Source organism: Saccopteryx bilineata, chromosome 3, assembly GCF_036850765.1.
Source record: "Saccopteryx bilineata isolate mSacBil1 chromosome 3, mSacBil1_pri_phased_curated, whole genome shotgun sequence".
Classification (NCBI taxonomy): domain Eukaryota; kingdom Metazoa; phylum Chordata; class Mammalia; order Chiroptera; family Emballonuridae; genus Saccopteryx; species Saccopteryx bilineata.
In genome coordinates this window covers 103,314,183-103,335,503 of record NC_089492.1, presented here as the reverse complement: position 1 = coordinate 103,335,503, position 21,321 = coordinate 103,314,183, and the positions used below count along the sequence as shown (strand labels likewise).

The window sequence follows — 21,321 nt, the reverse complement described above, 5'->3', positions numbered from 1 at the left end:
CTCCCAACACCACAGGTCAGTACACATTCTGCTTCTTCCTGAAACCTTCTCCCCTTCCTCTGAGCTCGACAATCTAACACAAAATTGCCCTCTGACCACCTACCTGCCTCCCCATCCTTTTTCACAACTCTTTAGGCTGGGGTTTTGTGCTATACATCTTTGAGAAGTAAGAGTGCAAATGGTTAAAAAGGATGTACTAAGAAACCTGGGTTGAAATCCCCATTCCACCATTTATCAGCTGGATGATCAAGTTACTTAACTTCTCCCTGTGCCTCAGTGTCCTTATCTGTAAGTGGGGCAAACAAGAGTACTTGCTTCATGGGGCTGCTGGGAGGAATTAATGAGTTGATTAAAATGCCTAGGACAATGTCTTGCATACAGTGACTGCTAGATAAGTAAGTGTTTAGCTATTACTATTATCATTCATTCTCCCCCACAGAGCCTGCCACAGGCAGTCTTTGAAACTCTTTATATCTGTTTTTATTTGCTCCCTTCCACAGGGTTCTGCACTGCTCCACAGATAGGGCTTAGGGAGGGCTCTCTAGGCTGAGCTGAAGGCACCAGGGCCAGGATTTGAGGTTAGAGACTGGGGTGGGCTGTTCCCCCATTGCCACATCAGGGTGCTTTCCCACCCCAGCGCAAGAGCCCAGCCTAGCCCAGCCAAACCAGCCCTACTGCTAAAGCCACGGGCTGCCAAGGCTAGAAGGGTCCCGAGTCTGACCACAAATGAGGAAACTGAGGCTTACCAGGCCTCTTTCACACGTCACTACCCCACCCTGGCGCTCATCAAACCCTCCAACGAGGTCGGTTGTGAACAGAGCGCTGCTGTCAGCGTGACTTGGAGAAAGAGAGGAAGGAGAAGGAGGGCAAGGAGAGAGACAGCCTTCACCTGATGGAGTTTAAAGACCTGGGCGGGGGTTGGAGGTGGTGGAGGGGCAGTGCATACTCCAGCCCAAACTCTAATCTGGCACATGCCAATACTACCATTTCACAGTAGACGGATTTACCCACATGATCCTAAAGGGCAGAAAGCAAAAGCCGTTTATGTCTCTCCCTCAAAGCACCCAACCTGCATGATTTTTCTCCTGGGGCAGAAAAACCTTTTGTAACTGCCCTGGCACTCCCAAAACCAACATTACAGTAAGAGTAATACCAAAAGTGGCCGTCGCCGGCTGGGGGCAGTCGGGGTGTGCTTCCTGGAGGAGGAGGCGCGTTTCGCGCGCTCCAGCTTCTGAACCAACCCGTTCCCTCACTCACCGGTGTCCAGAGACGTGAACGAGGCACCCGGGATAGCTCGCCGGTTGCCTCCGCCACTGGGCAAGACCAGCGCCTGCATCTGCCGGACCAGCTGGGGCACGCGGTCCCAGTGGCCCTCGGCACGGCAGCGCTCCAGCTCGCTCTCTATCTTCAGGTGGGAGCCGTGCGCGCCCTTCGCAGCCATCTTCGCGCGGGCGCTGTCATGGGAGGTGCGGCCAAGAAGTGGAGACCCGGCCGGGGGCGGCGTCCCGGCTGGGGCGCACACGCGGGCGGGGTCGATGGGGGCGCGGACGGCGGCGGCCGGGGCCCTGGTGGCAACGGGGGCCCAGGAGGCGGACGATGGGCAGCAGCAGCACCTAGTGCACCGCCCGGCGCCTCCGGGCTGGGGCTCCGGCTGCGCGGCCCGGACGCTTCCAAGAGCAGCCTCCGCCTCTGCTGCAACAGCTCTTGGCGCTGCCGCTGCCGCCGCTGCTGCAGCTGCTGCCACAGCCCCCGCCCCGGGCCGGGGCGCCGCCAGCTGCGGGCCCGCCCCCGGCCTCTGCTCCACCCCCACGGGGGCGTGGCGCGGCCCTGGCGAGCAGGGCTCGCGGGCGGCCAGCGCAGCCACCGGGGCCACAGCAGCCAGGCGCGCGAGGAGCGCTCGCGACCGCCCGGGCGCCAGCCCCGCGCCGCACGGGCGGCGGACTCGACGTTCACTCTAATGCTGCGCGGACACCCAGCGCCCGGGGGCGCGTCGCTCTCTGCCCCCTCCCCATCCCCTTGGGGCTCTTAGCCTGGGAGACCCCGCCCCGACGTCCTGGCTTTGTGTGGTGGCCCCGTCACTGCTGCTGCCCCGGGCACGTCATAAATCTGGGAAGAGGCCGGAAGACCGGGAGTCCCCAACTCCGAGAGTCTCCCTGGGAACCAGCTGCCGCCGCCTGGGACCTACCCTGTTCCCTGTTGGGAACGCGCGGACCTCGCGCGCCACCCCCGGGGTACGCGGGAGAAAACAAGCCAATTTTGAGTTCCTCGCCTCTCTGGACGCCTCCATTCTGACCGACATTTTCTTTATTATTGTTTTTAACAGCGGAGTTCCTCTTTCCAACTTGACCTCCCTACACTAACAGACTGGCCTGTCCTCTGCAGAATCCAGTTGCCCTGGAATTTAAGGTTTTAAGCTCTTTCTCCAACTTGGAATTTATTTCTTAATTCTGGTGTCTAAAGGCTGTGATCAGAGCTGTCTTGAGCTCTTGGCAGGGCTTAATCCGGCCCTGTAGGGTACTAAGAAGTTCAAAGGATTAATTGGTGGCTTGGGGGGGGGGGGGAGGCTCAGACGAACACTCTTTCCCTGATATGGGTTATATTGGCCCCGCCTCCGGGGTGACCTCCGTTTACAATTTCCTGTAGGGATTGAGGTCATCACGCAAGAAATCACAGCCAGACCAAAACAAAAAACAAACAAACAAAAAACCTCCTGTATTTAAGTGAAGACGCCAGTAAACGGGAGTCAGGGGAAGCTTTTAAGTATAGACTCCTAAGACCCCCTATCTGTATTTTTACCACTGCCAGATATGTGACCTTGGGAGTGAACTTGACACTCTCAATTTTAGGAAGCTCACTGCTCGGGCTTCTGGACAACTGTAACTGTGGGACGGCTTTTGTCAAGTGGAGCCCAGGCTCCTAGTGCTTAGTCCCACTGGGCCCTTTGATCTGCAGCCACAGGGGATTATCTGTTGAAGGCACCTGCCCCCTACCTCCAATTCCTCTGTCAGTACCCTGCTCTCCAGGTTCCAAATGCAGCTCCATTCCTCACTTGGCAAGCAGGATTTCCTGACCTTGGAGGCTGCTCTGAGCACCTAGGGTCTGTTCTGAACTCCCAGAAGCCAGGTGTAGGAAAACTGGGAGAGCTCTGGCAGTTAGAATTTACTGTTTACATACACTCCAGCTTGCCTACTCCTGTCAACTCCTCTAGTTGGCTTTTGGTTAGTTACGCTTTGGCTGCCCTTGCTAGTTACCAGGACAGGGTAATGCTCAGAGAGTGATTTGTGCATGCCCTTCAGGTGAGGGTGGCCTGAGAACACCCTGTGATTGACTCCAGGTCTGGCATTTCCCAGAATCAGCCCTGAAGCAGGCAAAGAAAAGCAGAGTTGATAAGTAGAGGTAATCCTTATGGAAAAAAGAAAACCTCCCCTCCTCCCTCTTTTCTCTAGTCCTTTGCCAGCACTGCCTCCAAGTTGCTGGACTCTGGGGAACTTACTGAAGGGGAATGGCTGCTTGTTTCTTTTCTTTTTTTTTTTTTTTTTCATTTTTCTGAAGCTGGAAACAGGGAGAGACAGTCAGACAGACTCCCGCATGCGCCCGACCGGGATCCACCCAGCACGCCCACCAGGGGCGACGCTCTGCCCACCAGGGGGCGATGCTCTGCCCATCCTGGGCGTCGCCATGTTGCGACCAGAGCCACTCTAGCGCCTGGGGCAGAGGCCACAGAGCCATCCCCAGCGCCCGGGCCATCTTTGCTCCAATGGAGCCTTGGCTGCGGGAGGGGAAGAGAGAGACAGAGAGGAAAGCGCGGCGGAGGGGTGGAGAAGCAAATGGGCGCTTCTCCTGTGTGCCCTGGCCGGGAATCGAACCCGGGTCCTCCGCACGCTAGGCCGACGCTCTACCGCTGAGCCAACCGGCCAGGGCTGCTTGTTTCTTTGACGGATGCTTCAGTATTTGTGTGGACATGGGTTGTGGTGGGGAGGAACACTGCTTAGCAGGAAAAGGCCTGCCCAGTATCACGATTAAAACTTATGACAAGCTGCTCCTCAAAACTGTGGAACATGTGCCTTCATGACCATTTTCCAGCAGAGACAAGACCCCAGAACACTAGTGACTAGTATTTTGGGGGACGGTCAGAGACTGTAGGTACAACAAAGAACAACCATGATTGTATTAGTAACATTTGCCAAAAGCATACAGAAAGGGTAGTTGTTGGGTAAATGAGTTAGGTTTGCTTGCTTGTATTTGGCATTGGCATAGGTGTCATGTGTGTAGTATGGTGAAGGGCTGCCCCTGCTTGCCCTCAGGGCAGCAGATTGCAAATTGCAGGTTGCCTTCCTGCTTGGAGGGGCCATAGTTTGCTCTTGTTTGCTGGAGAAGCCCCCCCCCCCCACGAGCCTGTTTTGCTGGTGAGTCCAGAGAGAGAGAGGGAGTGCTGAGGGGCTTGGGAGCCCTGAGATTTCAGCCCTGTTGGGCAGGAGGAGTGCTGAGGTTGGTGGGGGCCTGTGAGTCCAGGTGAATCCGGAGAAAGGGAAGCGGTCTTCCCTGCCTGTTTGCTTGTCCGCCGTTAGGACACTTTAATAAACCGAATGGCCCATCATTTTCTGGCTCCACAGTTCCTTTACCATCTGCCTGAATCCAATGAGAACCTGCATGGCCACGGCCACTGGCTTTACGGTAGTGATTATTTTTTTATTAACTGAAATCTCTTAGATGAGAGTTTAGGACAAATTCTGATAAAGACTGCTTGCCAGCTTGAATAGGCTACCAAGATAACTTGCTGATCAGGTGAAGGTGAGCTCATTGCTTACCAGAGTGAGGGAGAGCCTTGCCTTGATGTCTTAGTAGCAGGTCAGAGGAAGCATTGAAGTTCATAGGAGGTAAATCACCTTGCTGAGAAATGTGTGTTTTTACAGGGCAACAAAGACACAGCATGAGGGACCATATGGTTTAAAGGGACTCTAAAACCAAGCCAACAGAAGAGGCTACTAGTTTACCTGCTGCCCCAGAGAAGGTAGGGAGGCGCTTGCCACTGGATCACGAGAGAGTAGTAAGCTATGGGTCTTTTAAAAAAATCTTTCTTTGCCTTGCGAAGGAAAAAGTTAACAGAGTAAATTTTCCCCTTCAAGCTTCCATAAAAATGCTGACGTGGCAAAATTTTTACAAAAACAGTTTAAGAATAATTACTGTGCATATAACTTTTTTTTAAAAGTTTATATTAAATGTCCTTTACTACATAAAAAAGGAAGTTTGCTTCTAATTTCCAGGCCATGTCAAATAAATTATTGGTCTTGATTTTCATGGTGAGATCTCTCATACATTTATTTATAGGTGGAAAGGTTTATGATATTTAGTTAGGCCTGGAATGGGAAGCTACTGTAGGGCTCATTTGAACTCACACAAGTCTGTAAAGGTTTGGTTAGCAAGTACTTCGGTGAGTCAAATTAATGCTGCAGAAATTGCAGGAAAGTTGGAAATGCACTGCTTGCAGTGGCCAGTGAGATCTGGATATCCTAATTGTCTCTTAGTGACTGACGGTTAATCTTTCGCACAACCAGGAAGGGTGTTACCTCTATGGGATAAATCCTGTCTTAGGTCACACACTGTCCTTTGACAAACTGTTAACTTCTCGATGAAAGCAATATGCCCTCTCTGAGCTAAAAAGTAAGCAGATAGATGAATCTTAGAGCTTACTATATCTTTGCAAAATAAATTATCATCCACAGGTTGGATAAGAATAGAATCACAGGACAATTTAAAGCCCTTGAAGTCCTGGTTGAAGTTCTGTGAATAGTAGAAGGGCACCTCAGTGAACCAAGGCATAGTGGTCCAGGTATGTTGTTGATTTTTCCTGGAGAAAACAGTCATTAACTTTTTTTAAAATTTATTTTAGATAGAGAAGAGAGAGAGAAAGAGCAGAGGAGGAGCGGGAAGCATCAACTCATAGTAGTAATAGTTGCTTCTTGTATGTGCCATGACAGGGCAAGCCAGGGGTTTCGGCCAGAGACCTCAGCATTCCAGGTCAATGCTCCCTCCACTGCACCACCACAGGTTAGGCATTAACTTTGATTTAAGGAGACACTGTATGGCCAGTAGTCGCGGCCATCACAGCCACCTGACACATGCAGGTTCACATTAGATTCGCATAGACGGTAATGAATCAGTGGAACCAAAAACTGGTGAGCCATCCCTTTTACTCTAGCCTTGCACCAGCAGGCGAGCAAATACACATAATTGGAAAATACTTTCCATTCAGGGCTTCCAAAACCACTGACTTTCTCCTGGTTTTCCTAGACTCAAAGGCCCCACTAGCTCAGTCACCTCTGTCCCACATCTTCTCTCTGCACAAACTCTGCCCAATCTGGCTTCTCCTTCAGCATCCCGCCATCTTGGCTGCTTCTTCCCTGCAATCACATGGCCTCTGCCAAAAATGGCCTCCTAGCTCCTCTTTCTTCCTTCTTCTTAAAACTTTTCAGCGTGACAACTCCTCCTCCAGCACACATTAGCATAACCAAGCCCTTTCCCAAGCATGAAGGTAATTAACAGTATCACCTGGGCAACACAATCATGTGGTCAGCGGCCATTTTTAAGAATAAAAGTGAGCAAAACCAAAGAACACAAATTTTACAAACTTATTTGCCCTACAGACACCAAAGAAAGTACAACATAGTTCTATAATTACAAAACACACAATCAGTCTCCTTAGGCCCTGAAGATAAAATAGTATTTGAGTTTGGTTCTAAACATAGAGTGACTCATTTATTTATGACTGTGGGGACCTAAGTGAACCTATATTCTTGCCCACTGGGTCTCTTGATGGGACAATAGGATGAGATACAAAGACTCTTTCTTCTTTAAGACTTTATTAGTTTTATTTCTTCTTTAGCACTTTGTTTTAGAGACTATTGTGCAAGTTTGGGTAGTAAACCTCTACCCAATCTGGACCTTGGGTCAATCTGGACCTTGATGGGTTTAATCTGATAGAATATCAGTAGAATTGTTTGCCCACAAAATAGCTTCAATCTATACTTGATCTACACTCAAAAGTAATGTTGAATCCATATCCAAATTAGACAGAATGTCATTATGAATAGGGAAGTCCTCTGGGACTGGAAGGAAGAAACCAGCAGGAGATCATTCACACAGTAAATCCCTTGCTATTAAGTTAATGAGCATAGTGTCGCAAAGGAGAAAAGTTTCTTTGGTTAAAGGTCCAAGGCTGACAGTTTTGGGCAGGAGGCCTAGAGACAGCGTGGTGATGATTATTAGATGCATGACTGGAGTATTTTGTTGACTCTAAGGAACAGGTTGTATAATAGTGCTTGAGTTTAAGATTGATATTATTGTGCCTGTATCAGTCAAAAAGGTATAAGGTTGCCCTTTCATTTTTAGAGAAATGTTTCCTTGCAGGTTTAAGATTAGAATGGGAAATTGAACACTTACCTAGAGCTCTTTCAATAGAGAGCTTGTTTTGGAGGTCTGACCATAGTGTTATTTCCCATTCTACTTTTCACTGACATATGAACTAATTGGTATACATCTGGATCCTCTAGACCAGTGGTCCCCAACCCCCAGACCGCGGACCGGTACTGGTCCGTGGGCCATTTGGTACCGGTCCGCAGAGAAAGAATAAATAACTTACATTATCTCCATTTTATTTATATTTATATTTAAGTCTGAACGATGTTTTATTTTTAAAACATTGTATGGCTGTGAGAGCCATACAATATGTTTAACACTAAATACAAGTAAATATGTGCATTTTATGTAAGACCAACACTTTTAAAGTACAATAAGCCTCTGATTTCTTTTTAATAACGTTGTTATGCTGTTGCTAACCAATGATGAATAAAGTACTTCTTACCATTAATGCGACTTCTGGTGCTGCATGGTTTTGCTGATGGCTTTGTAGTCTGGTTGATACGTGATGAGGTTAAGCTTCATGCAGGCGTTGAGACTTCCATCCCTTAAACGTGATCGTAGGTTGGTCTTAACGTTCTTTAGATGTGAGAAAGACTGCTCACATGCGTACATAGAGCCAAACACTGTCAGTACAGCAATACTCACTCACTGCAGTGTGTGGTATGTGATGGGAAGCACGTTCCAAGTTTTAACAATCAGGTGGTCTGCAGGTTGAAGTTTTTTCAATTCTCCCCACTTGTGTTTGCTCACCACTCTGCTTGCTGTCATGCAAGTCTTTCCAAATCTTCATTCAGTGACTTGAACTTATTCACCCACATGTCTGAGGCCTTCAGGTCAGCAGCTTGTAGCTCAAAATCTCTGACGGGAGACACCAGGGATGTAACTTAGGTCGGCGCTGTCCACTGCACACTCGTGTGAATGGGTGATGAACTTAAAAAGACGAGTGCACTGACGAAATTCTCCAAAGCGTGCTTTGAATGACTGCAGATTAGATGTGAAGCCCGTTAGCTGCTATAGATCAAGATATTGAGCAGGGTCTCTTGCTGTGCATGCATCTTTAAACTCTCCCAGTTTTTCAAAGTGTAGTAAATGACCTGTTTCAATGTTGGCGATGAAGAGTTCCAGCTTGTTTTCAAATGCAAACACTGCTTGTTGAAGGGATAAAACTGTATTTCCAACGCCTTGCATTTTCACATTGAGCTGGTTCAGATGTTCAGTCATGTCTACGAGATAGTAGAACTTCAGGAGCCACTCAGTGTTAGCTAATTCAGGATGCTCGACATTTTTCATTTCAAGAAAAGTCCGGATTTCACTCAGACAAGCCGCAAAACTGCTGAGCACCTTTCCTCTGGACAACCAATGCACATTGCTGTGCAGAAGCAGACCAGGATAATTATTCCCAACTTCATCCAGCAGTGTTTTAACTGGCGATCATTTAAAGTTCGGGCAACAATAAAGTTGACCACCCGAATGACCAGTGATATCACCTCACCAAGCTGCTCACCGCACATCTGAACACAAAGCACCTCCTGATGTAGGATGCAGTGAAAACTTAGGATGGGTCTCTTTTCATGTTCACGAAGAAGCACTACGAATCCTCTGTTTTTCCCCACCATGCACAGAGTACCATCAGTACACACCGAAATAAGTTTATCCATCAGTAGATTTTTTTCTTTAGCGAACTCAGTGAAAGACTTGAATAAATCCTCCCCTCTTGTTGTCTCTTTCATAGGCAAAACAGCAAGACTTTCCTCAGGTAGTGTGTCACCGACAGCATACCTTGCAATCACGCTGAACTGAGATAAATGGCTTATGTCTGATGACTCATTCATCCAAAGTGAGAGAAAAGAATGGTGCTGCATTTATGTTGTTCACTTGTGTTGCCTCAATTTGATTTGCCATCATGATGGTACGATCGTGAACAGTTCTTGCCGACAGAGGCATGTCTTTTATTCATTTGATTATCTTGTCTTTATCCGAAAAGTCGTCAAAAAGTTCATTGGCAACATCAAGCATGAATGCTTTGGCATACTCCCCATCTGTGAATGGCTTTCCATTTTTCACAATTGCTAAAGCACCAGCAAAGCTAGCCAAATTCCAGTCACCTTGTTGGGTCCAAACATGGAGTTGCTGCTGACTAGCTTGCACTCTGCACAGTAGCTCTTGACATGCTTTCTTCCTGCTATACCCCGCTGGATATTTTGATGCAAATGTAGTATGGAATGTGTCAAAGTGTGGCTTTGTATTTGGCCATTTCTCTGATGCATATTAGACACACTGCAGAACCTGCTCTCTTCCACAAAGGTGAATTCCTCTGTCCATTCCTGCTGAAAAGTATGATACTCCTCATCTTTTTTTCTTTTAGCCATCTTCTTCATCAAAAGGGTTTCTGCAATTAGCTAGCTGACTACTTGATTAAAAGGAGGGAAGTTTACTTCCTAACCTCACAACGACCCGTGTATGTTACGCATTATCCAATAAAAATTTGGTGTTGTCCTGGAGGACAGCTGTGATAGGCTCCAGCCACCTGCAACCATGAACATGAGCAGTAGGAAATGAATGGTTTGTAATACATGAGAATGATTTATTTATTTATTTATTTATTTATTTATTTATTACAGAGACAGAGAGAGGGATAGATAGGGACAGACAGGAATAGAGAGAGATGAGAAGCATCAATCATCAGTTTTTCGTTGTGAGACCATGGTTGTTCATTGATTGCTTTCTCATATGTGCTTTGACCATGGGCCTTCAGCAGATCAAGTGACCCCTTGCTCAAGCCAGTGACCTTGGGTCCAAGCTGGTGAGCTTTGGTCATATCAGATGAGCCTGTGCTCAAGCTGGAGACCTTGGGGTCTCGAACCTGGGTCCTCTGCATCCAGTCCAACGCTCTATCCACTGCGCCACCGCCTGATCAGGCTGTTTTATATTTTTAACATTATTTTTTTTATTAAAGATTTGTGTGCGAGCCAGATGCAGCCATCAAAAGAGCCATATCTGGCTCGTGAGCCATAGGTTCCCAACCCCTGAACTAAGGTGTCGCAACAAAAAACTAATAATTGATGCTTCTCATCTCTCTTCGTTCCTGTCTGTTTGTCCCTATCCATCTCTCGGACTCTTGCTCTGTCTCTGTAAAAAAAAAAAAAAGAGGTAAGTGAGGTTTGGAGTAGCTTGGCCAGGCAGGAGGGAAGGCAAGCGGGTCAGAGGGAGACATGGGGCAACAGGAAAGTAGGGTATGGGAAGAGGATAGTAGGTTTGAGTTGTGATTTGGAGGGGATGTACAAGACAGTTTTAAGTTCACATTTTTCTTTTGCTTTGGCCAAGCAATCTGTTAAGGAAGTAATTTGAAATCAATTTCTTTCGGATGCTTCCTCATTCTACTAATAAAAAAAAGATAATTGGATATTTGGGATTATGTTCCCTTTTCATTCTAGGCACTTCTCAAATGAATAACTTTCTTCATGTCCAAAGCTCCTTATAGTGGCCACTGTAATTCTAAATTATCCTTGGTGAATTGATGCTGTTTAGAAAGATAAGTGCACAAATTTGGGCCACACCATAAATACATGTAAGAAGCAGAAGTTGGCCCCCAGGAAGGCATGGATTGAGGTTTATATTGCGAGAAACCCCCCCCCCCAGAGTCTAGGAATGGTCAGTTTAAAGTTGCTTATGGCCTGACCAGGCGGTGGCACAGTGGATAGAGCGTTGGATTGGGATGTGGAAGACCCAGGTTCAAGACCTTGAGGTCGCCAACTGAGCGCTGGTTCACCAGCTTAAACCCAAGGTCGCTGGCTCGAGCAAGGGGTTACTCCGTCTGCTGAAGGCCCGCGGTTAAGGCACATATGAGACGGCAATCAATGAACAACTAAGGCGTCGCAATGAAAAACTAATGATTGATGCTTCTCATCTCTCTCCGTTCCTGTCTGTCCCTATCTATCCCTCTCTCTGACTCTCTGTCTCTGTAAAAAGAAAAAAAAAGTTGCTTATGCCTCCTGTGGCTCAGAGCCTCCCAACCTCCCAGCTAGACCTTATCCAACCACAGTTCGGATTGTGGATAGAGGGTGTCGAAAGATCTCTGCTGGACCAAACTCTCATAGACAAAACAAGTCTGAGGAAAGTTCCCATAAGATGTTGATAGTGGCCTGAGGCAAACTTTGTCCCTGGGACAGCTTTCGGACAGACTGATTAGGACCCACCTGTCCTCTTCACTATAATGTCTCTTCTTCTAGATACATAACAACAAATGACCAGGACGGACACTGATGAGCAGTAACCTTGTTAATAATAAGGCAAGGTACCCACTGAGAAAAAAAGACTTTCAAATATGGCCAGATAATGAAAGGATTCCTAAAAGGCATTCCTTATTGCTAGGAGACAAAATAGACTCAGTGTTTGGGGAGCTCAGTAAAAAGAACAATTATCAAAAGAAATTGGAACTCCTGCCTAATGCAGCAGGCCTTTCATCCCTCATTGGTGTGGTTTGAAAGACCCCTGGGGGCCTCAAAGGAGCAAACAGTTTCTGAGTCAGGGGTCTTGCACCAGAGCGGTGAGGAGGTCTCAAGTGGATTTCAGTGGGCCTCAATAAGTAACGGTTGGCTCCCTGAAAATATCATTGAAACAACTTTGTGATAATGCAAAGCTTGAATTCTCATTGCACGAAGGGAGCGCAGTACTCTGTAGAACTGTATTAGCATCTAGAATGGGGAGTAGCGCGAAGTTGGGAAATTTATGAAGTATTAGGGTCTATGTTAAGGTGGCTTTTTCAATGAGGGGGCTTGTTTAGAACTGGCAAAGGTCATGAACAATAGTTGGGGATTGTTGGGTAGGGCAAGGTAAGGGTTTTGAGCAAGGGTTTCAAAAAGTCAGAGAATAAAGATGCGATCTATTGAAGAGTTGTGAAGGCCATTTAAATGGTTTCTGCTTGAAATTTCTGCAAAAAACAGAAGTTAGTTACAACTTTTATCACCCTGGGCAAAGTTTCCTGCAATAGTAAATTCATATCAGTGTCAACAGTAAGCAATTTGGGTGTAGGTGGTTTTGCTTTTTCCTGTGTACAACTCAGAGATGTATTATGTATGTGTATTATTACAACATCCCCTTGCTCCTATCAAATCCCATTTATTTGTACTAGTTGTCACCATGGCCGTGGATAGTGAAGACATCTGGAGGTAGAGACAGCCTGATGAGATGTCCTCCCCACTTTCTACTCCAGCCTCTTCCTTTATACTATTGTACTTGCCATTTGAGGTCAATGGCAAGTCTTAGGGTCCTCCAGAGCCCTAAGTTCCCAACAGGAACCCTAACAATCCTAAATTTTAATATGAGTTAAACCTTTTTTCATAGTCAACAGTGCCTTCATCCACTCTGATCACCAGGGTACATGATGTGGAGCAGAATGACAAACTGCCTTCCCAAACTTCTGTAGTCATGTGGCCCACAATCCCCACATTCAGAATCAACTTTTCCTTAGTACCATGATTATTGGCTCATAGCATATCTGGTCACAAGGTCTCCTGTCTTAGTAAATTACCAGGACTGTGGACTGACCAGCTGAGCCAGCCCTCCTGGAATGTTGACATGAAAACTCTGCCAGGGGCTGGCTGTATGCTCACTCTTTCCCTTTAACAGCTGCCAGAAAAGCTGGGGGGTAGTCCTGAGGTAAGGGACAAAGTCCTACAATAGCTAGCTTCAAAATCATAAATTCTTTGTGCTTGTGCATAGAAGACACTTAATATTTATTTGTTATGTTAATTTTAGGATCCTAGAATGTTAAAGGTTTTCCCAGAACTCCCCACTCACCCACTTCAGGGTTGAGATACCAGCACCTCCCTCCATGCACTGACCTCCCTCCCATCATCACACTTCCTTCTGTTCTCTGGGGTCCCAGGTGACCCCTGCTTCTCCTGGGTCGCTTCTGTGTCATCTTGCAGGACTGCTGCAATGGTCCTCTTCCAAGAGTGCGGGCCCATGCTTCCCCTTTGCCTTGGCCAGTACTGGTTTTCTGCCCAGATCCTACCATTCCGGGGGACAGAAGTCAGCCCAGTGCACCAGCACCCAGCCTTCCCAGCTCACCTTCACTGCTCTGACCTTCAGCCCCCCTCATCCCCTAAAGCCACCTGAGGATCCGCCCTTCAGGGATTCTACCAGTTTCAGGCCTTAAACAAGAGCTTTGTTCCATCTGCTTTTCAAATCATTTATTTTTATTTTCTACCTTTCAGAAACCATTTCTGTTGTGCAAAATAACACAATTAAATGGAAGTACATAAAACATAGAGTAGGGAGAGGACGATAGACAGAGTGGAGAGGCTGTTGTTCCCTTGACACAGGGACCTCTCCCCCAGGGAGGTGCCGCTGGACTCCACCTGCAGCCGGGGCTGCCATCTTGGAGCTGCAGCCACCCGCCTGGCTCTGGGAGCCTGGGGCCAGTCTGCTGGAGGATGGCAGCACCTTCTGCTCCGCCCGGCCCACACCTATCCTGTGCATAGTACCAGCAGCTATGCAGGTCTAGATAATAGATGCTTCTGATAGACTAACTGGATTAAGCTTGCCAGACTTCTCAAACCATCGGAGAAAAGGTTCTGATTGGGAAGGATAAAGGGTGTGCAAGTTTATATGGATGTTGCAAGAAAAACAAGACAGGTACACAATAGTGCTTACAATAAATTCTCTCCTTAAACTTGGATGGGAGAGGGTTGTTTATTAAAAGCCTCTTGGCAGTTTTGGTACTACACCTCCAGGGTGGCATCTAAAATGGACCTGCTTTCTCTTCCTCGCCCCCTGCTCTACCTCCAAGCACCGGAGGATGAGCCATCAGTCAGTACAGAGAGGTTCATACAAACACTCTGGATGGTTCTTTGGGTATAAGGAAGTTTTGAATATTCTTCCAGAGGATCATTTTCTATCATGCAAACCTTTACCTTTGCCCTGGCTGGATAACTCAGCTGGTTGGAGTGTCATCCCGGGACGTGGGGATTGCCGGTCTGATCCCTGTCAGAGCACATACAGAAACGGATTGATGTTCCTGTTTCTCTCTCTTTCTTCCTCTCTTGCTAAGTCAATAAATAAAAATTAAAAACACAAACAAAAACAGAACCAAGTTTTAAAAAAACCTTTACCCTTTTCTGAAAAAGAATGCTCTGTCAAAAGGAGTCACTTTTAATTTTAGTGTATTCCTTTTTCCATGTCCAGGGTGGTCCTGGAGTGTACCATAGACCCTGAGAACATTGACCTAATCACTCACAAAGAATAACGAATCCATTGATGACTAAGCAGAGGGCTTGAACTAACTCTTGGAGTAAATGCTGTGGCCGGGAAAACTCTAGGATGAGTGAGTACCTCCGTTCATGCAGTGGCTATCATGCTGAAAAGTGACATGTCAAGTGAAGTTTTGTAAATTAAATCTTCTTAGGCAAAACTCATCATCATAGAAAATGCCTTTAAAAATAGAAAATACCTTCTATAAGAAGAGACTTTCATAATGTGAACAGTATAACATATAGATTATTGTTTGTTTAGTTAATGGCCTATATGTATATAATCCAGTCTTATGGCTGAACACCCATAGCTCAACTCTCACCTACTCGGTGAAGCCTTTCCCTGCCACGGAGGTCTTCCCACTCATGTTCTTTCATCTCTGCACTCAATTTTAACATCGTCTGTGTCCTACAGTTCAGCTCTTTTCAATATTCAATTCCTGCAATGTTTTGGTTTCTCTTTTGGAAAAGAGGTATAATACTTAGTACATTTAAAAAGTCTTCTCTTGCTTTCCTTTTCTATAGTGCTACCATTGCAATTTTCAGTGCATTTATAATAAGAATTTCAGGTATAAGTCAACAGATGTCACTGAAAAATAAAATTTAAAAAGGTTTCCATTCTTTTAGAATTGATTAACCAATTCATTTACTCATCCACCCCTTCATTTCTTGTTATTAAAACTGTTAGCTGTTGGGTCAAGAAGAGAAAACAATTATTAAGGTTGATTAGAGAAAAATAGACTGTAATGGTGGGGATTTGGGGGGGGGAAGGCAGGAGAAAAGTCACCTTATAGTTGAAATAATCAAGTTAATTTATTCTGAGCAGGCCTATGTCAACATTTTACTAAAAAAAACAAAAAACAAAAAAACAAGGGCAATGTACTGAACTGACCTGTACTTTAAAAGAATACCGAGAGCTGAGTGAAGCAGTCCAGATCCCCAACGGCCAGTTCATGGAAGGATCAATTAGTTCAATGTCCAAGCTATCCCCAATTTGCCAAATGTGCAATTTACCAAAACCTTGGACTATTCTTTTTTTTTTTAATTTTTTATTTATTCATTTTTTAGAGAGGAGAGGGAGGGGGAGAGAGAGAGAGAGAGAGAGAGAGGAGAGAGAGAGAGAGAGAGAAGGGGGGGAGGAGCTGGAAGCATCAACTCCCATATGTGCCTTGACCAGGCAAGCCCAGGGTTTCGAACGGGCGACCTCAGCATTTCCAGGTCGATGCTTTATCCACTGTGCCACCACAGGTCAGGCCTTGGACTATTCTTGAAAATATCCAGTGACTATTAAGGTATTTTTTATGAGTATCACATGAAATATTTTAATTCAAGGTATTCTTCCAGATATTATTCCCCAATATTCTAATTCAAAACATTCATATTCAACATATTCTAGACTATATTTTTCTTTATGAATATGAATATGTTCCCTAAATGTATTTACTCCTGTCTCTTTCAAAACATCTTGAAATGATAGTTAAAAATAAATCAAACTTTCTATTCATTGGAAAGCTAAGCTCATAAGAACATAGGGAGAATTCTCAGTGGTCAAAAAATTAAGGGGGTGGTAAATGGGAAATGGGAGAGGGAGTGTTGGATGAGCTGATACTGAGGCTTCCCTGGGGGCTACTGGTCTCAGAAACCAAGAACTTTGAGGGGGTTTTTTAGCAAGAGACAGAAAGTGAGAGACAGAGAGAGGGTCAGACAGACAGGAAGGGAGAGAGATGAGAAGCACCAGTTCTTTATTATGGCATATTAGTTGTTCATTGATTGCTTTCTAATATGTGCCTTGTCGGGGGAGGGGGGACTCCAGCAGATCAAGTGACTCCTTGCGCCCAGCCAGTGACCTTGGGCTTCAAGCCAGTGAATTTTGGGCTCAGGCCAGCAACCATGGGGTCATGTTTATGATCTCACACTCAAGCCAGTGACCCTGCACTGAAGCTGGTGAACCCGTACTCAAGCTGATGACCTCGGGATTTTGAACCTGGGTCCTCAGCATCCCAGGGCAATGCTCTATCCACTGTACCACTGCTTGGTCAGGCAAAAACTTTGAGGGTTTTTTTTTTTTTTTTGTGGCAGAGACAGAGAGAGTCAGAGAGAGGGACAGATAGGGACAGACAGGAAGGGAGAGAGATGAGAAACATCAATTGCAGTTCCTTAGTTGTTCATTGATTGATTTCTCATATGTGCCTTGATCGGGGGGCTACAGCAGACCGAGTGACTCCTTGCTCGAGCCAGCGACCTTGGGCTCAAGCTGGTGAGCCTTGCTCAAACCAGATGAGCCCGCACTCAAGCTGGTGACTGACGTTGGGGTCTCGAACCTGGGTGCTCCACATCCCAGTCTGACGCTCTATCCAGTGCGCCACTGCCTGGTCAGGCAAGGACTTTGAGTTTTAATAAACACATAGCAACAGAAGAAATGTTGCGTTAACACAAATGAAGAGATATACTTTATACTTTCACATAAGGTTGAACTTCTCAAAGGGTTAAATCATTTGTGAAAGTATGACCCAGAAACATAAGCTGCAGAGATGACAGGGAAACAGCAAAGCTGTATCTCTTGGCCTAGCATCTGGATTGGGGGAAAAATTATTTTGGAAAAAAACAGCAAAAAAAATTTTTTTTTCCTGAGAATTTAAAATTACAGTCTGACCATATTCAGGGCTAGTGCTCAATCTTACGCTACCTCCAGAAAGCCCGAACGCACAAGTTGAAAAATTAACTTAAAGTGAATATTAAGCAGATAATAACATTGCTTTGAAGGAATATACCCTCCACCTGGACCACACAGTATTCCCACAGATGAAACCCCACTAAAGATGTGCTCATCATCTAAAATTATAAAATGCAGGAGAAAATAATCACTGGGAGTGAGAGTTGAGAAATTTTGAGGGAAGACAGACCTGACCTAACAATCCTTATCATCAGCCTGGCAAGAATGTTCCACGGTTAAAATCTTCAGGACAGGCCCTGGCCGGTTGGCTCAGTGGTAGAGCATCAGCCTCGCGTGCAGGAGTCCCGGGTTCGATTCCCAGCCAGAGCACACAGGAGAAGTGCCCATCTGCTTCTCCACCCTTCCCCCTCTCCTTCCTCTCTGTCTCTCTCTTCCCCTCCCGAAGCTAAGGCTCCATTGGAGCAGGGTTGGCCCGGGCACTGAGGACAGCTCCATGGCCTCTGCCTCAGGCGCTAGAATGGCTCTGGTCGCAACAGAGTGACACCCCAGATGGGCAGAGCATCGCCCCCTGGTGGGCATGCCGGGTGGATCCTGGTCGGGCACATGAAAGAGTCTGTCTGACTGCCTCCCTGTTTCCAACTTCAGAAAAATTAAAAAAAAAAATTTTTTTTTTAAATCTTCAGGACATCGGAAGAATCTGTCAATAACTGAACTGTCAGTAACTAGCCAGCCTGTTCAAGAGCACACTTTACACACTAGACCAACCCTTCACTAGTTGCCTTAGCCTCCTTCCCACCCAAATATCAAAAGAAAAAAAATCACAAAACTTACTGTTCTCAGAGTGTCTTTAGTTCTTCTCGCTTATAAATCATTTTGTTGACAACGGCCTAATGATTATACTCTTTTAAATGAGTATATCATTTGCATGCAGATAAATAAATGTCTGTGAGTTATGGCTAGATAGAGTCAAAAGAATAGACAAAGCAACCCACAGTAACTAGAGATAACAGAATTATCAGACTATTAAAAAAAAGCATGCTTACAATATTTAAACTTATCCCTAAGTATTTTATGTTTTGGGATGCTATTATAATGGTATTTTAACATTTCACTTTCCATATGTTCATTATTAATATATAAAAAATATCATTGATTATTGTATATTGACTTGTAACCTATGGCATTGATAACTTTACTTAATAGTCTAGTAGCTTTTTTGTAGTTTTTTTTAGAATATTCTCTGTGCATGATCATATTATCTATGAATAAAGACTCTTACTTTTTCCTTTCCAATTTGTGTGCCTTTTACACCTTTTTCTGCAGTGGCTTAATGTTCTCATATAATAGTGAATATAATGGTGAATAGATGTTGAAGGTGGACATCATTGCTTTGTTCCTGATTTAAGGGGAAGGATTCAGTCTTCCACTATAAGAACATTACTGTGGGTTTTTAATAGGTGCCCTTTATCAGTTTGAGAGACTACCCTTCTATTCCTAGGTTGCAGAAAGTTTTCTTATCATAAACCAGTATTAAAATTTGTTAAATACCCTTCCCCCCTGCCCACATTTTAGATATAGCATTTCTTATGACCATACAGTTATTTATTTATTTAAGGGCTGAAGAAAAGGAACTCTTGCCTGAGTTCCTTGTGTATGCTACCAAATTTTCATTTCGATGAGAGACGGTAATAAAAATGTTCTCAGGCATTCAAGGCCTTGGAAGTTGGCCACACGAAAATCCATAGTGAAAATACCTTAAAGGAAATATTCAAGTAAGAGAAACAAATCCAGGAGCATCTTCAAGAGATATGGGATGTCAGGGTGATCAAATATTTTGATAAATTTATTGCTCTTAAAAAACAAACAAACAGTTAAGCCTGACCAGGTGGTGGCGCAGTGGATAGAGCATCAGACTAGGACCCCAGGTTCGAGACCCCGAGGTCACCAGCTTGAGCGCAGGCTCATCTGGTTTGAGCAAGGCTCACCAGCTTGAGCCCAAAGTCGCTGGCTCGAGCAAGGAGTCACTTGGTCTGCTGTAGCCTCCCCCCCCCCCTAAGGCACATATGAGAAAACAATCAATGAACAACTAAAGTGCCACAATGAAGAATTGATGCTTCTCATCTCTCTCCATTCCTGTCTGCCTGTCCCTATCTGTCCCTTGTCTGACTCTGTCACAAAACAAAACAAACAAACAAAAAACCAGTTAAGACCGAAGAAAAGAGAATGTTTATTCAAAATAACTAATATAAAAATTGCAAACAAAAACATGACTGGAAGGAATAGGAGATAAAAGGAATGTTAAGCCTGACCTGTGGTGGCACAATGGATAAAGTGTCGACATGGAATGCTGAAGTTACTGGTTTAAGACCTCAAGTTTGCCTGGTCAAGGCATGTGAGAAGCATGAGTTGATGCTTCCCAACCCTGCCCACCCACCTTCTCTCTCTCCATTTTCTAAAATTAATAAATAAAATTAAACTATCCATGCCTGGACACCCCTTGGAATGTCATGTACTCTCTGAGTACCCAGGTTCTGTATGAACAGTGACAGTTCATCATGAGGGAAATGAGAAACACAACCTAAGATAGGCTGGCTGGATAGTTTTGATGGCTTTAAGCATAAGAGAGCTTTAAATAAAACATTTTTAAAATCACCAGCTCAGAATTTAAAATTCTTGGCTCAAACTATAGTCAGAGCCGCTAAAAGGGTCCCAAAAAAATCTATTTTAGAGTTCCTGAACATAAGTAGCTAAATTCTAGATGCCGTGTCTGATACTGTGGGAACCTGTATTATTATAATGTAAGATGAATTTGCCAACAACTCATGTCTGAGAAAGTTGTGACATGCACTAAGAACACATGGGACTTTGGGAATTAGAATGGGGAATCTAGGTGGATTTCAATGTATCTGTGTACCTGGAATTCCTAAAACTCCTCGAGTCTCTCTTGCCAGTGGAAGCAGCTTCCTCCTTCCATCCTCTGATCCCTTGCTGGGGCCCTCTACTAGCTTAGCCAGCAGGAATGCAGGTGAAGGAAGGCTAGGAAATGCAATTCACTGGTGTCAGCCCCCTCATGATGCAAAACACAATGGGGGAAGAGAGAGGAATGGCTCTGAAGGCCAACAGTCCCAGGACAGGACATCTTTCTGCATGCGCCACTACTGTTTGGAGTCCTGCCATGCCTCTCATTGTCACATAGATCTACTTTGTGTTCTCCTCACCTCAACTACCAGGTCTCATCTGGTTGTTTTGCTCTTACACCTGGCCTCCTTAGAGGGCTTGGGAATTCTTGCTGAACCATGCAGGAGATGGAGGGACTCCTTGAGGATGCTCTTGGGCTCATCTTTTCAGACATCACCCTCAGTATGGCTTTTCCATTGTTCATGTCCCATATTGGACCCCATGGGGCTTGGAAAACACCCGAAGAAACTGGAGACTCTACCCTGGCTCAAACACAGTCCAAGTCATGAGCCCTTGAAGGAGCATGGGATCATTTTAAGGGGATCTGCCCAAAAGAGGGTCAGCTGGAATACCAGGGGAAACCAGATATTGAGAGAAGGCCAGCAACCTTCTGAAAGAGGTGCTGCCCATGTCAAGGGAACTGCAGGGAGGGCTCCAGCAGGGAGCCACACAAAAGCATGAAAGCACATGAGTGAATCAGCAGTAACCATCAGTCAAATGGGGCAGGATGTGCATGGTGGGGGGTGGAAAAGCCAACCTAACTGTACCAGTCAAGTAAGAACTTCCTTATTTCCCTAACCACTCCCCCATCCATCCCTCACTCAACCCTGGTATGGTCTTAAACAGCAACTAGCAAGGGGGGGGGGCAGCAGAAGAATTGGTGATTGAGAAAGGAACTTTATTTCCTTTATTAGACAACTTTCTGTTCTATTTTTTTCTAGCCATGTCCATGTATTACTTAGATACAAAAATGTTTAAAATTAAAATTCAAGAAATGTACATTAACCATTGTATAAA

At 45.5% G+C, this 21,321-nt stretch overlaps 2 protein-coding genes and 1 non-coding gene across 8 annotated transcripts in view; 2 read left to right on the top strand and 1 right to left on the bottom strand.

The window, feature by feature from the left end:
- Positions 1–1,593, bottom strand: part of TTC7A (tetratricopeptide repeat domain 7A) — a 133,905-nt gene extending 132,312 nt beyond the window's left edge. For both annotated transcript variants that reach the window (XM_066267061.1, XM_066267062.1), the window contains exon 1: positions 1,258–1,593. In XM_066267061.1, the coding sequence (XP_066123158.1) occupies positions 1,258–1,441 (184 nt within the window). In that variant the 5' untranslated portion in view covers positions 1,442–1,593. The remainder of the gene's footprint in view (positions 1–1,257) is intronic.
- MCFD2 (multiple coagulation factor deficiency 2, ER cargo receptor complex subunit) overlaps positions 1,536–21,321 on the top strand; it is a 34,529-nt gene continuing 14,743 nt past the window's right edge. For 2 of the 5 annotated variants that reach the window (XR_010730283.1, XR_010730285.1), the window contains exons 1-2: positions 1,536–2,231; positions 2,324–2,406. The gene's annotated coding sequence lies outside the window, so the exon portion shown is untranslated. Of the gene's footprint in view, positions 2,232–2,323; positions 2,407–4,913; positions 5,012–5,723; positions 5,766–21,321 lie in introns of those variants that run through there. The other 3 variants (XR_010730284.1, XR_010730286.1, XM_066267066.1) reach the window with 3 other exon arrangements.
- TRNAA-CGC (transfer RNA alanine (anticodon CGC)) lies at positions 17,640–17,715 on the top strand. The gene has a single exon. It is a non-coding gene; the product is annotated as a tRNA-Ala (tRNA).